The sequence below is a fragment of the Procambarus clarkii genome, chromosome 28 (assembly GCF_040958095.1).
Source record: "Procambarus clarkii isolate CNS0578487 chromosome 28, FALCON_Pclarkii_2.0, whole genome shotgun sequence".
NCBI classification, from domain to species: domain Eukaryota; kingdom Metazoa; phylum Arthropoda; class Malacostraca; order Decapoda; family Cambaridae; genus Procambarus; species Procambarus clarkii.
Window position 1 is genome coordinate 43,668,703 of NC_091177.1, and position 12,970 is coordinate 43,681,672.

Here is a 12,970-nt window from a genome sequence, read left to right on the forward strand (position 1 = left end):
TCTGGGAGTGGTAACACTGACAAGTTACCCTGGGGTCTGGGTGTGGTAACACTGACAAGTTACCCTGGGGTCTGGGAGTGGTAACACTGACAAGTTACCCTGGGGTCTGGGTGTGGTAACACTGACAAGTTACCCCGGGGGCCTGGGTGTGGAACACTGACAAGTTACCCCGGGGGCCTGGGTGTGGTAACACTGACAAGTTACCCCTGGGGCCTGGGTGTGGTAACACTGACAAGTTACCCTGGGGTCTGGGTGTGGTAACACTGACAAGTTACCCCGGGGGCCTGGGTGTGTTAACACTGACAAGTTACCCTGGGGTCTGGGTGTGGTAACACTGACAAGTTACCCCGGGGGCCTGGGTGTGTTAACACTGACAAGTTACCCTGGGGTCTGGGAGTGGTAACACTGACAAGTTACCCCGGGGGCCTGGGTGTGGTATGACTTTAGTGTTACATTCTGTGATTGTGTTTCCTGCTCGTGGTCAACACTGAAGGTCTTCAGCGTAAACACTGTGTTGAGGAAACTCTCGCCAATGTTTCCTGCCGCCTTCAATACCTGACTTCGCGCCTTAAATAACTTCCAACATTGTTTATTTTTCTCTGCTTCCATCATTTAAATTTCTAATCCATTCTTTGCGCTCCTTAACATTCTTTCTTGTTCCTTGAGGTTCTTATTATTAATATATACGTAATTGAACAAATCCTCAAGGGCCGTGATGAGGGTTCGAATCTACGTCCGAGAGGATCCCAGACGCGCCTTAATCGACTGAGCTACGACATGGTAAAAGAATTGCAACCGGGAGTTCAACTTGACCTACCACGGATCCTGCAGCCACTCCGAGACAAAAACAAGGTTTTTATACAATTTTACATAAACCAAAAAAATCCTGATTTGTGTCTCGGAGAGACTGTAGGATCCGTGGTAGGTCAAGTTGAACTCTCGGTTGCAATTCTTTTGACCATGTCGTAGCTCAGTCGATTAAGGCGCGTCTGGGATCCTCTCGGACGTAGATTCGAACCCTCATCACGGCCCTTATGGATGTGTTCATTTAATGCATCATACTATTGTGATTTCTGTGTGTATACGTAATTGAACCATCTTCCAGAAATTCCAACCATTTCATCCCCGTCACGTTAATACTTCAGTGTTCATGTCTCAGCAATTAATATTACCTGTTTCTGTATTACTGAATAATGTGAATAAAATTGCTGTAAAATGTATATATCTTATGAGAAAACTTTTAAATAATAATGAATTTTAAATGTACATATTTGTAATCATCTACATATGTATGAATACAGATTTTCAGCTTCAGAATTGTATTTAAAATAGAAATTTAACTTTGAAATTATGTTTTTAAATTAAACATAAATGTAAAGTATAAATATATTTTACTTAAACAAAATTTAAGTATATTAATATTTTTGTTAATTAAACAAAAATTTAAAATTTGTAAGTAAATTAAAATTATAAAATATAATTTTAAAATAAATAACAAATTTTTTTTTAAAGTTAATTAAAATTTTAAATTTTAATTAAAAAACAAAAAAATGAGTGAAACTAAATAGATATTTAAAATTAAAATTTAAGTTTTATAGCCAAAATTTAAATTAACGTTCTCATACTAACTGCGAGAAGTGCCTCTCACCCTGGTGTGGACCCCAGTCATGGTAACGAGGTTACTGACCCTCGGGAAGGGGTAATTATCCACCATTAAAGGTCAAAGGTCACACCCTTAACGACCGTTGCTGTGTTGTTCTGCAGGACTTCCCTCGGTACTGTCCAGTGTGAGGCTGGTCTGGACACTACTAGTGTCCGGACAGTACAAGGCTTCCCTCGGTACTGTCCAGTGTGAGGCTGGTCTGGACACTACTAGTGTCCGGACAGTACAAGGCTTCCCTCGGTACTGTCCAGTGTGAGGCTGGTCTGGACACTACTAGTGTCCGGACAGTACAAGGCTTCCCTCGGTACTGTCCAGTGTGAGGCTGGTCTGGACACTACTAGTGTCCGGACAGTACAAGGCTTCCCTCGGTACTATCCAGTATGAGGCTTCCACACCTGCCGTTGTTACTGTTGGTACCTGTTATGCTGCTTCCACACCTGTGGTTGTTACTGTTGGTACCTGTTATGATGCTTCCACACCTGCCGTTGTTACTGTTGGCACCTGTTATGTTTGTTATTGCTCCTACTGTTGTTGCTTCTACTGTTGTTGCTCCTACTGTTGTTGTTTCTACTGTTGTTGCTTCTACTGTTGTTGCTCCTACTGTTGTTGCTTCTACTGTTGTTGCTTCTACTGTTGTTGCTCCTACTGTTGTTGTTTCTACTGTTGTTGCTTCTACTGTTGTTGCTCCTACTGTTGTTGTTTCTACTGTTGTTGCTTCTACTGTTGTTGCTTCTACTGTTGTTGCTTCTACTGTTGTTGCTCCTACTGTTGCTGCTCCTACTGTTGATGCTCCACCTGTTGCTGCTCCACCTGTTGCTGCTCCTACTGTTGCTGCTCCTACTGTTGCTGCTCCTACTGTTGCTGCTCCTACTGTTGTTGCTCCTACTGTTGCTGCTCCTACTGTTGCTGCTCCTACTGTTGTTGCTCCTACTGTTGCTGCTCCTACTGTTGCTGCTCCACCTGTTGCTGCTCCTACTGTTGCTGCTCCTACTGTTGCTGCTCCTACTGTTGCTGCTCCTACTGTTGCTGCTCCTACTGTTGCTGCTCCTACTGTTGCTGCTCCTACTGTTGCTGCTCCACCTGTTGCTGCTCCTACTGTTGCTGCTCCTACTGTTGCTGCTCCTACTGTTGCTGCTCCTACTGTTGCTGCTCCACCTGTTGCTGCTCCTACTGTTGCTGCTCCACCTGTTGCTGCTCCTACTGTTGCTGCTCCTACTGTTGCTGCTCCTACTGTTGCTGCTCCTACTGTTGCTGCTCCTACTGTTGTTGTTTCTACTGTTGTTGCTTCTACTGTTGTTGCTCCTACTGTTGTTGTTTCTACTGTTGTTGCTTCTACTGTTGTTGCTCCTACTGTTGTTGCTTCTACTGTTGTTGCTTCTACTGTTGTTGCTCCTACTGTTGCTGCTCCTACTGTTGCTGCTTCTACTGTTGCTGCTCGTACTGTTGCTGCTCCTACTGTTGCTGCTCCTACTGTTGCTGCTCCTACTGTTGCTGCTTCTACTGTTGCTGCTCCTACTGTTGCTGCTCCTACTGTTGATGCTCCACCTGTTGCTGCTCCTACTGTTCCTGCTCCTACTGTTGCTGCTCCACCTGTTGCTGCTCCTACTGTTGCTGCTCCTACTGTTGCTGCTCCTACTGTTGATGCTCCACCTGTTGCTGCTCCTACTGTTGCTGCTCCTACTGTTGCTGCTCCACCTGTTGCTGCTCCTACTGTTGCTGCTCCTACTGTTGCTGCTCCTACTGTTGCTGCTCCTACTGTTGCTGCTCCACCTGTTACTGCTCCTACTGTTACTGCTCCTACTGTTGCTGCTCCTACTGTTGTTGCTCCTACTGTTGCTGCTCCTACTGTTGCTGCTCCTACTGTTGATGCTCCACCTGTTGCTGCTCCTACTGTTGCTGCTCCTACTGTTGCTGCTTCTACTGTTGTTGCTCCTACTGTTGCTGCTCCTACTGTTGCTGCTCCTACTGTTGCTGCTCCTACTGTTGTTGCTCCTACTGTTGCTGCTCCTACTGTTGTTGCTCCTACTGTTGCTGCTCCTACTGTTGCTGCTCCTACTGTTGCTGCTTCTACTGTTGTTGCTCCTACTGTTGCTGCTCCTACTGTTGCTGCTCCTACTGTTGCTGCTCCTACTGTTGTTGCTCCTACTGTTGCTGCTCCTACTGTTGCTGCTCCTACTGTTGCTGCTCCTACTGTTGTTGCTCCTACTGTTGCTGCTCCTACTGTTGTTGCTCCTACTGTTGCTGCTCCTACTGTTGCTGCTCCTACTGTTGCTGCTTCTACTGTTGTTGCTCCTACTGTTGCTGCTCCTACTGTTGCTGCTCCTACTGTTGCTGCTCCTACTGTTGTTGCTCCTACTGTTGCTGCTCCTACTGTTGCTGCTCCTACTGTTGCTGCTCCTACTGTTGTTGCTCCTACTGTTGCTGCTCCTACTGTTGTTGCTCCTACTGTTGCTGCTCCTACTGTTGCTGCTCCTACTGTTGCTGCTTCTACTGTTGTTGCTCCTACTGTTGCTGCTCCTACTGTTGCTGCTCCTACTGTTGCTGCTCCTACTGTTGCTGCTCCTACTGTTGCTGCTCCTACTGTTGCTGCTCCTACTGTTGCTGCTCCTACTGTTGCTGCTCCTACTGTTGCTGCTCCTACTGTTGCTGCTCCTACTGTTGCTGCTCCTACTGTTGCTTGCTCCTACTGTTGCTGCTCCTACTGTTGCTGCTCCTACTGTTGCTGCTCCTACTGTTGCTGCTCCTACTGTTGCTGCTCCTACTGTTGCTGCTCCTACTGTTGCTGCTCCTACTGTTGTTGCTCCTACTGTTGCTGCTCCTACTGTTGTTGCTCCTACTGTTGCTGCTCCTACTGTTGCTGCTCCTACTGTTGCTGCTTCTACTGTTGTTGCTCCTACTGTTGCTGCTCCTACTGTTGTTGCTCCTACTGTTGCTGCTCCTACTGTTGCTGCTCCTACTGTTGATGCTCCACCTTTTGCTGCTCCTACTGTTACTGCTCCTACTGTTGCTGCTCCTACTGTTGCTGCTCCTACTGTTGCTGCTCCTACTGTTGCTGCTCCTACTGTTGCTGCTCCTACTGTTGCTGCTCCTACTGTTGCTGCTCCACCTGTTGTTGCTCCTACTGTTGCTGCTCCTACTGTTGCTGCTCCTACTGTTGCTGCTCCACCTGTTGCTGCTTCTACTGTTGCTGCTCCTACTGTTGCTGCTCCACCTGTTGTTGCTCCTACTGTTGCTGCTCCTACTGTTGCTGCTCCTACTGTTGTTGCTCCTACTGTTGTTGCTCGTACTGTTGCTGCTCCTACTGTTGCTGCTCCTACTGTTGCTGCTCCTACTGTTGCTGCTTCTACTGTTGCTGCTCCTACTGTTGCTGCTCCTACTGTTGCTGCTCCTACTGTTGCTGCTCCTACTGTTGCTGCTCCTACTGTTGCTGCTTCTACTGTTGTTGCTCCTACTGTTGCTGCTCCTACTGTTGCTGCTCCTACTGTTGCTGCTCCTACTGTTGCTGCTCCTACTGTTGCTGCTTCTACTGTTGTTGCTCCTACTGTTGCTGCTCCTACTGTTGCTGCTCCACCTGTTGCTGCTCCTACTGTTGCTGCTCCTACTGTTGCTGCTCCTACTGTTGCTGCTCCTACTGTTGCTGCTCCTACTGTTGCTGCTCCTACTGTTGCTGCTCCTACTGTTGCTGCTCCTACTGTTGCTGCTCCACCTGTTGTTGCTCCTACTGTTGCTGCTCCTACTGTTGCTGCTCCTACTGTTGCTGCTCCACCTGTTGCTGCTTCTACTGTTGCTGCTCCTACTGTTGCTGCTCCACCTGTTGTTGCTCCTACTGTTGCTGCTCCTACTGTTGCTGCTCCTACTGTTGTTGCTCCTACTGTTGTTGCTCGTACTGTTGCTGCTCCTACTGTTGCTGCTCCTACTGTTGCTGCTCCTACTGTTGCTGCTTCTACTGTTGCTGCTCCTACTGTTGCTGCTCCTACTGTTGCTGCTCCTACTGTTGCTGCTCCTACTGTTGCTGCTCCTACTGTTGCTGCTTCTACTGTTGTTGCTCCTACTGTTGCTGCTCCTACTGTTGCTGCTCCTACTGTTGCTGCTCCTACTGTTGCTGCTCCTACTGTTGCTGCTTCTACTGTTGTTGCTCCTACTGTTGCTGCTCCTACTGTTGCTGCTCCACCTGTTGCTGCTCCTACTGTTGCTGCTCCTACTGTTGCTGCTTCTACTGTTGTTGCTCCTACTGTTGCTGCTCCTACTGTTGCTGCTCCTACTGTTGCTGCTCCTACTGTTGCTGCTCCTACTGTTGCTGCTTCTACTGTTGTTGCTCCTACTGTTGCTGCTCCTACTGTTGCTGCTCCACCTGTTGCTGCTCCTACTGTTGCTGCTCCTACTGTTGCTGCTTCTACTGTTGTTGCTCCTACTGTTGCTGCTCCTACTGTTGCTGCTCCACCTGTTGCTGCTCCTACTGTTGCTGCTCCTACTGTTGCTGCTTCTACTGTTGTTGCTCCTACTGTTGCTGCTCCTACTGTTGCTGCTCCTACTGTTGCTGCTCCTACTGTTGCTGCTTCTACTGTTGTTGCTCCTACTGTTGCTGCTCCTACTGTTGCTGCTCCACCTGTTGCTGCTTCTACTGTTGCTGCTCCTACTGTTGCTGCTCCTACTGTTGCTGCTTCTACTGTTGTTGCTCCTACTGTTGCTGCTCCTACTGTTGTTGTTCCTACTGTTGCTGCTCCTACTGTTGCTGCTCCTACTGTTGCTGCTTCTACTGTTGCTGCTCCTACTGTGGTCAATTATTAGTGGTAATATTTATAAAAGGAAATATTATTATATTCTTCTAAAGCAGGTCCAGCGCCTTAAGTTTTGACCATAAACAGAAAAGTCATCACAATATCTTAACCAAGTGGCATTAAAGGGAAAAATTCCACTTAATAAATATATTTCAGGGACTCCATATTGTATTTACATACGACAAGGGCATGAAACTTAGCCATTGCACTTACAAAATTTTTTACAATGGCTTTCATTATTAGAAACCAAATTAGAATCATTAACACAGTATTAGAACTTGATGAGAGGGGGGGACACAATTCAATAGTTCATAATATAAAAATCATTTAAAGTTATGCACTGTGTCATTTCTTTAATAAAGAATATTATTATTAATTTTCACTTTCTTGAAATCCCAGAGGTACTTATTTCTGCTTAGTATATCAGCTTAGTCTTTACCATTATCTGAATTGAAGACATTCTTTCAATTTGGTTTATAATCTGAAGCAATTGAAAAGTTTATATGAAATAAGATCCTTTGAATTTACTTTAGATCTGGTTTGATTATTTGGATTCAGTCAAGGATATGAGCAAAGAACATATCCATCTGTTGCAAGAGGATATCCATATGTGGCAAGAGGATATCGTCTGTGGCTAGAGGATATCGTCTGTGGCAAGAGGATATCCATCTGTGGCAAGAGGATATCGTCTGTGGCAAGAGGATATCCATCTGTGGCTAGAGGATATCCATCTGTGGCAAGTGGATATCCATCTGTGGCAAGTGGATATCCATCTGTGGCAAGTGGATATCCATCTGTAACAAGAGGATATTCATCTGTGGCAAGAGGATATCCATCTGTGGCAAGTGGATATCCATCTGTAACAAGAGGATATTCATCTGTGGCTTGAGGATATCCATCTGTGGCAAGAGGAGAAATATAATGTAATTTAAGATGTAGTTAGAAACAATGGAGTGATTACAGTCATCTATGTTGTTACAATGAAACATTATTCATTGTTAACTAGGACTCTTACATTGCCATCAATACAATGAATGATTGGGGTCATTATACATCGCTCTAGGTAATGATATTGACTTTTAACGGTTAGAGCATGACAATATATGTGTAAATAAAGTGGAAACAGGAGGACAACTCAAAATCTTGAAAACTCAGAAATACTTCGCTAATCCCACAAGTGAGAACTGATCCCACAAGTCAGACCAAGGGACTCAAATTCTATCATGTTGGTATAAGAAAATTAAGAGGAGGTGGAGTTTCTGCTTTCCATAAAGAGGATCTGAAGTGCCGTGTGAGAGAGAAGAGAGAACCAGAGACCTCAGGAGTAGACGTGAGTGAGGGAAGACAACTTTACTACTAAGATTAATATACAAATATTTGAATCTTTGGAATGAAGAATTAGAGAGTAAAAATGTATATAAGGAAATACAAATGCAAAATAATTCCTGGTGGTAATCAGGGAGTCCTTCCTGACACTGTTTGGTGCTATGTTAATTAGAATCACTTTTACAGTATACCCAGCATACCAGCCACAGCAAGACAACAGCCAAAGGTACCCTAGGCAGTATACGCAGTATACCACCCACAGCAAGACAGCAAACATAGGTACCCTAGGCAGTATACCCAGCATACCAGCCACAGCAAGACAATAACCACAGTTGCCCTAGGCAGTATACCCAGCATACCAGCCACAGAAAGTCAATAACCACAGTTGCCATAGGCAGTATACTCAGTATACCACCCACAGCAAGTCAATAACCACAGTTGCCCTAGGCAGTATACGCAGTATACCTCCAACAGCAAGACAATAACCACAGGTACCCTAGGCAGTATACTCAGTATACCACCCACAGCAAGGCAACAAACACAGGTGCCCTCGGCAGTATACTCAGCATACCACCAGCGGTGCGCTTCGCTGACTACATTCCCAGGTTTAAGCATTAAGACGAGTTTAATAACCTCACGAAATTAGAGTGTCAGGAGATAAGTGTGTCAGGTAAGGTTGTATAACCTGGCGAGAGACACTTGTCGTGGCAGAACCTGAACTAACTCACCACCTTTGGTAACTCAGTTATTGGTTTATTGTAAGCTAAGAAGGAACTGGGAAATAAGGAAATTACTTTTCTGTGAAAACTATTTATCAGCTTAAATTTTGTTTGTTTGATATATGTATATGTATGTTATGTATGTATGTATATTATGTATATATATATATTTATATATATATATATATATATATATTTATATATATATATATATATATATATATATATATATATATATATATATATATATATATATATATATATATATAGTATCTTTTCACTATGTATGGTGGAGGCCCTTACCCCACTCTCTTTGGGCTTCTTCCCTTAACCTCAGCCCCTTACCCCACTCTCCTTGGGCCCCTTCCCTTAACCTCAGCCCCTTACCCCACACTCCATGGGCCCCTTCCCTTAACCTCAGCCCCTTACCCCACACTCCATGGGCCCCTTCCCTCAACCTCAGCCCCTTACCCCACTCTCTTTGGGCCCCTTCCCTCAACCTAAGCCCCTTACCCCACTCTCCTTGGGCCCCTTCCCTCAACCTCTGCCCCTTACCCACACTACTTGGGCCCCTTCCCTTAACCTAAGCCCCTTACCCCACACTCCATGGGCCCCTTCCCTTAACCTAAGCCCCTTACCCCACACTCCATGGGCCCCTTCCCTTAACCTAAGCCCCTTACCCCACTCTCCATGGGCCCCTTCCCTTAACCTAAGCCCCTCACCCCACACTCCATGGGCCCCTTCCCTTAACCTAAGCCCCTTACCCCACACTCCATGGGCCCCTTCCCTTAACCTAAGCCCCTTACCCCACACTCCATGGGCCCCTTACCCCACACTCCATGGGCCCCTTCCCTTAACCTAAGCCCCTTACCCCACACTCCATGGGCCCCTTCCCTTAACCTAAGCCCCTTACCCCACTCTCCATGGGCCCCTTCCCTTAACCTAAGCCCCTTACCCCACACTCCATGGGCCCCTTCCCTCAACCTCAGCCCCTTACCCCACTCTCCATGGGCCCCTTCCCTCAACCTCAGCCCCTTACCCCACACTCCATGGGCCCCTTCCCTTAACCTCAGCCCCTTACCCCACACTCCATGGGCCCCCTTCCCCACACCCAGGCCCTGCCCGCCGCCCCAGGTGCACCCACCAACACAACAACATAACTGAGTATATTGCAAAATAAGATTACACAAGATGAACGATAACAGGACAGGTGGTCCCTGCACAATGACGTGTGACCATAACTATCTCGCCCAGGGATCCAATGTTGTTGTTGATGGGGTTGTTGTTGTTGTTGTCACGTGTTGTTGGTGTGTGTGTTGTTGTTGTCACGTGTTGTTGGTGTGTGTGTTGTTGTTGGTGGTGCTGGCCGCGCTTGTGAGACTGCTGACTCTCACCGAGGTGTTGTTCAACACGCTGCTCTTGCACGCCTTCACCTGCCATATTGCTATTCAACAGCTTCCAATTGTTTCCCTCCTGGCTCTTGTCCTTGTTTGGTCCTGTTTAGTGTTTCTGTTCTTGCTTCCTTGTCTGTTGTGGTTGTTGATGCTCCCGTTGATGTTCGTGTGGTTGTTGATGCTCACGTTGATGTTGGTGTGGTTGTTGGTGCTCCCGTTGATGTTGGTGTGGTTGTTGATGCTCACGTTGATGTTGGTGTGGTTGTTGGTGCTCCCGTTGATGTTGGTGTGGTTGTTGATGTTCCCGTTGATGTTGGTGTGGTTGTTGATGTTCCCGTTGATGTTGGTGTGGTTGTTGATGTTCACGTTGATGTTGGTGTGGTTGTTGATGTTCACGTTGATGTTGGTGTGGTTGTTGATGCTCACGTTGATGTTGGTGTGGTTGTTGATGTTCCCGTTGATGTTGGTGTGGTTGTTGATGTTCCCGTTGATGTTGGTGTGGTTGTTGATGCTCACGTTGATGTTGGTGTTGTTGTTGATGCTCACGTTGATGTTGGTGTGGTTGTTGATGTTCACGTTGATGTTGGTGCTCCCGTTGATGTTGGTGTGGTTGTTGGTGCTCCCGTTGATGTTGGTGTGGTTGTTGATGCTCACGTTGATGTTGGTGTGGTTGTTGATGTTCCCGTTGATGTTGGTGTGGTTGTTGATGTTCACGTTGATGTTGGTGTGGTTGTTGATGTTCACGTTGACACGTGAACATCAACAACCTAAACATCAACATAAAAAACACGTGTTTCTTATTGTATCATATCAGGATTTGTTTCAGAAACTGCAGCCTTGCAAGCTGTGTGTGTTGCAACGACGCCTGTGACCATCGGTTGCAACACAGTGGTTGTCTTCAACTACTGCAGCAATCATTGAAGTGACTGGATTTACTTCAACTATTACTTCTATACGTCTGCAACATCATGATACCACATTCAAGCGTATATAAGTGGATTAACAGACGTCTCTACAGGGAGTACACTACTCTCACTCCTCACCCCCCCCCCCCCCCTCTCTCACTGCCGGCGCACCACCTTCGTCGTCGATCACCAAACTACCACTTCAAGCCAACACTCTCCCCATTGGTGAATCGGCGACTTCACGCGACTCCAGCGCCATCTGCACCGCCTATATATAGTAGTCTTGCACGAACAGTTGGCCTCAGAATATTCTCGTGCTCTAGAGCTGACGCTTCTATCTAGCATACTTCTGTATATTAGTAGAGGTTTCAGCCAGCCAATATTCTCAGCACCATTTACTCATTTTGTCTTGCTAATTGTAGAGTAACGTAATCCTTATTTTATTTTATATTGTGTTTTTGTCTTTTTGCATATGTTTTTGATCCGCGCTGTACATAGCCAAGGGATTATCTTTATTTTGTTTCTGTTTGTTTAAAGTAAATTAAAGTTCATTATTTATAAGATTTGTTTTGCGTGTTTTTCCCTCTCACTTTACCACAGGAACAACCGCCAAGCAGTCAACATTTTTTTCTCTATTTTTTTCTAATGTGATTGGCATTTCCACCAGCCATAGAGAAGACTCCCTTAGCACTTACATTTCTCGTCACATTAAATATATATATATATATATATATATATATATATATATATATATATATATATATATATATATATATAAACCCCTGATAAAACTGGACTTAAAAAATGCTTTCAATCTGGTTAGAAGGGATGCAGTACTCAGTTCGGTTCATCGCCTTTTTCCCTCCCCTCTACCCGTTTGTAAACTCATGCTACAGCAAGAATCTAACTCTGCTATTCGGGAACCATGAAACTGAGTCACAAGAAGGTGTCCAACAGGGTGACCCCCTTGCTCCTTTTCTTTTCTGCCTAGTCATCAAGGAAGTCACCGATAACCTGTCCAGTGAGCTCAACATTTGGTTTTTGGACGATGGTACTCTAGCCGGCTCCCCAGACTCACTCTTGGACGACATAAGAATAATTCAGGAGCATGGAGCACGTCTAGGCCTCACCCTGAACCCTTCCAAGTGCGAAATAACCTCCACCAACCAGCACATAATAGAGCAAATAAAGGTTGTTTTGCCTGCCATTCATACAACCAACCCTGAGGACAGCACACTCCTAGGTGCTCCTCTTGGAAGGAATGCCATCGACGAGGTCCTTAGTAAGAAGATCACTGACCTGAAGAGGATGAACGAGAGGATTGAAGACATTGATGCTCATGATGCACTTTACCTCATCACCAGATGCTTGTCCCTCCCCAGGCTGACCTACTTTCTAAGATGTTCATCATTTTTCAACAATATTAAATTAGAAGATTACAACAGCCTGGTGAAATCAATGCTAGAAAAAGCCCTCAATCTTTCCCTCAGCGACTTACAGTGGAAACAGGCCTCCCTTCCTGTCAGACTCGGGGGCCTTGGCGTGCACACAGCAACACAAATTGCAGTACCAGCGTTCCTGTCCTCTTCAGTGGGGTCTGACAACTTGGTGAAGGAAATCCTACCTGAGCACCTAGTTCAACAGGCAGGGGTACATGATCCCAGCTTCACAGACTGCACAACCAAATGGGTCTCTCGCAGGACCAGCACCAGGGAAGGTGGTGGGCGTGGGGAAGGTGGTGGGCGTGGGGAAGGTGGTGGGCGTGGGGGAAGTGATGGGCGTGGGGGAAGTGATGGGCGTGGGGGAAGGTGGTGGGCGTGGGGGAGGTGGTGGGCGTGGGGAAGGTGGTGGGCGTGGGGAAGGTGGTGGGCGTGGGGGAAGTGATGGGCGTGGGGGAAGTGATGGGCGTGGGGGAAGTGATGGGCGTGGGGGAAGGTGGTGGGCGTGGGGAAGGTGGTGGGCGTGGGGAAGGTGGTGGGCGTGGGGAAGGTGGTGGGCGTGGGGGAAGTGATGGGCGTGGGGAAGGTGGTGGGCGTGGGGAAGGTGGTGGGCGTGGGGAAGGTGGTGGGCGTGGGGGAAGTGATGGGCGTGGGGGAAGGTGGTGGGCGTGGGGGAGGTGGCCGCCCGTCATCATGGGGGAGCCAATCTAGGCCAACAATGGGAAGCCCGCGGCATCACCCGCACA

The 12,970-nt window shown here is 46.8% G+C and overlaps 2 protein-coding genes across 2 annotated transcripts in view; one reads left to right on the forward strand and one right to left on the reverse strand.

Moving 5' to 3' along the window:
• The window catches only part of LOC138369480 (uncharacterized), a 40,615-nt gene extending 33,536 nt beyond the window's left edge, over positions 1–7,079 (forward strand). Inside the window, exons 3-5 of the mRNA XM_069332736.1 lie at positions 3,838–3,906; positions 4,442–4,507; positions 6,975–7,079. Coding sequence (XP_069188837.1) covers positions 3,838–3,906; positions 4,442–4,507; positions 6,975–7,079 — 240 coding nt within the window. The remainder of the gene's footprint in view (positions 1–3,837; positions 3,907–4,441; positions 4,508–6,974) is intronic.
• A 78-nt stretch (positions 7,080–7,157) lies between these two features.
• On the reverse strand, positions 7,158–12,916 carry LOC138369481 (probable serine/threonine-protein kinase tsuA). The gene is made up of 3 exons (XM_069332738.1): positions 12,495–12,916; positions 10,247–10,529; positions 7,158–7,340 (listed from the first exon to the last, which is right to left on the reverse strand). Exons 1-3 carry the CDS (start codon positions 12,914–12,916, stop codon positions 7,158–7,160), a joined length of 888 nt encoding a protein of 295 aa, XP_069188839.1.
• Between the last annotated feature and the right edge of the window lie 54 nt (positions 12,917–12,970).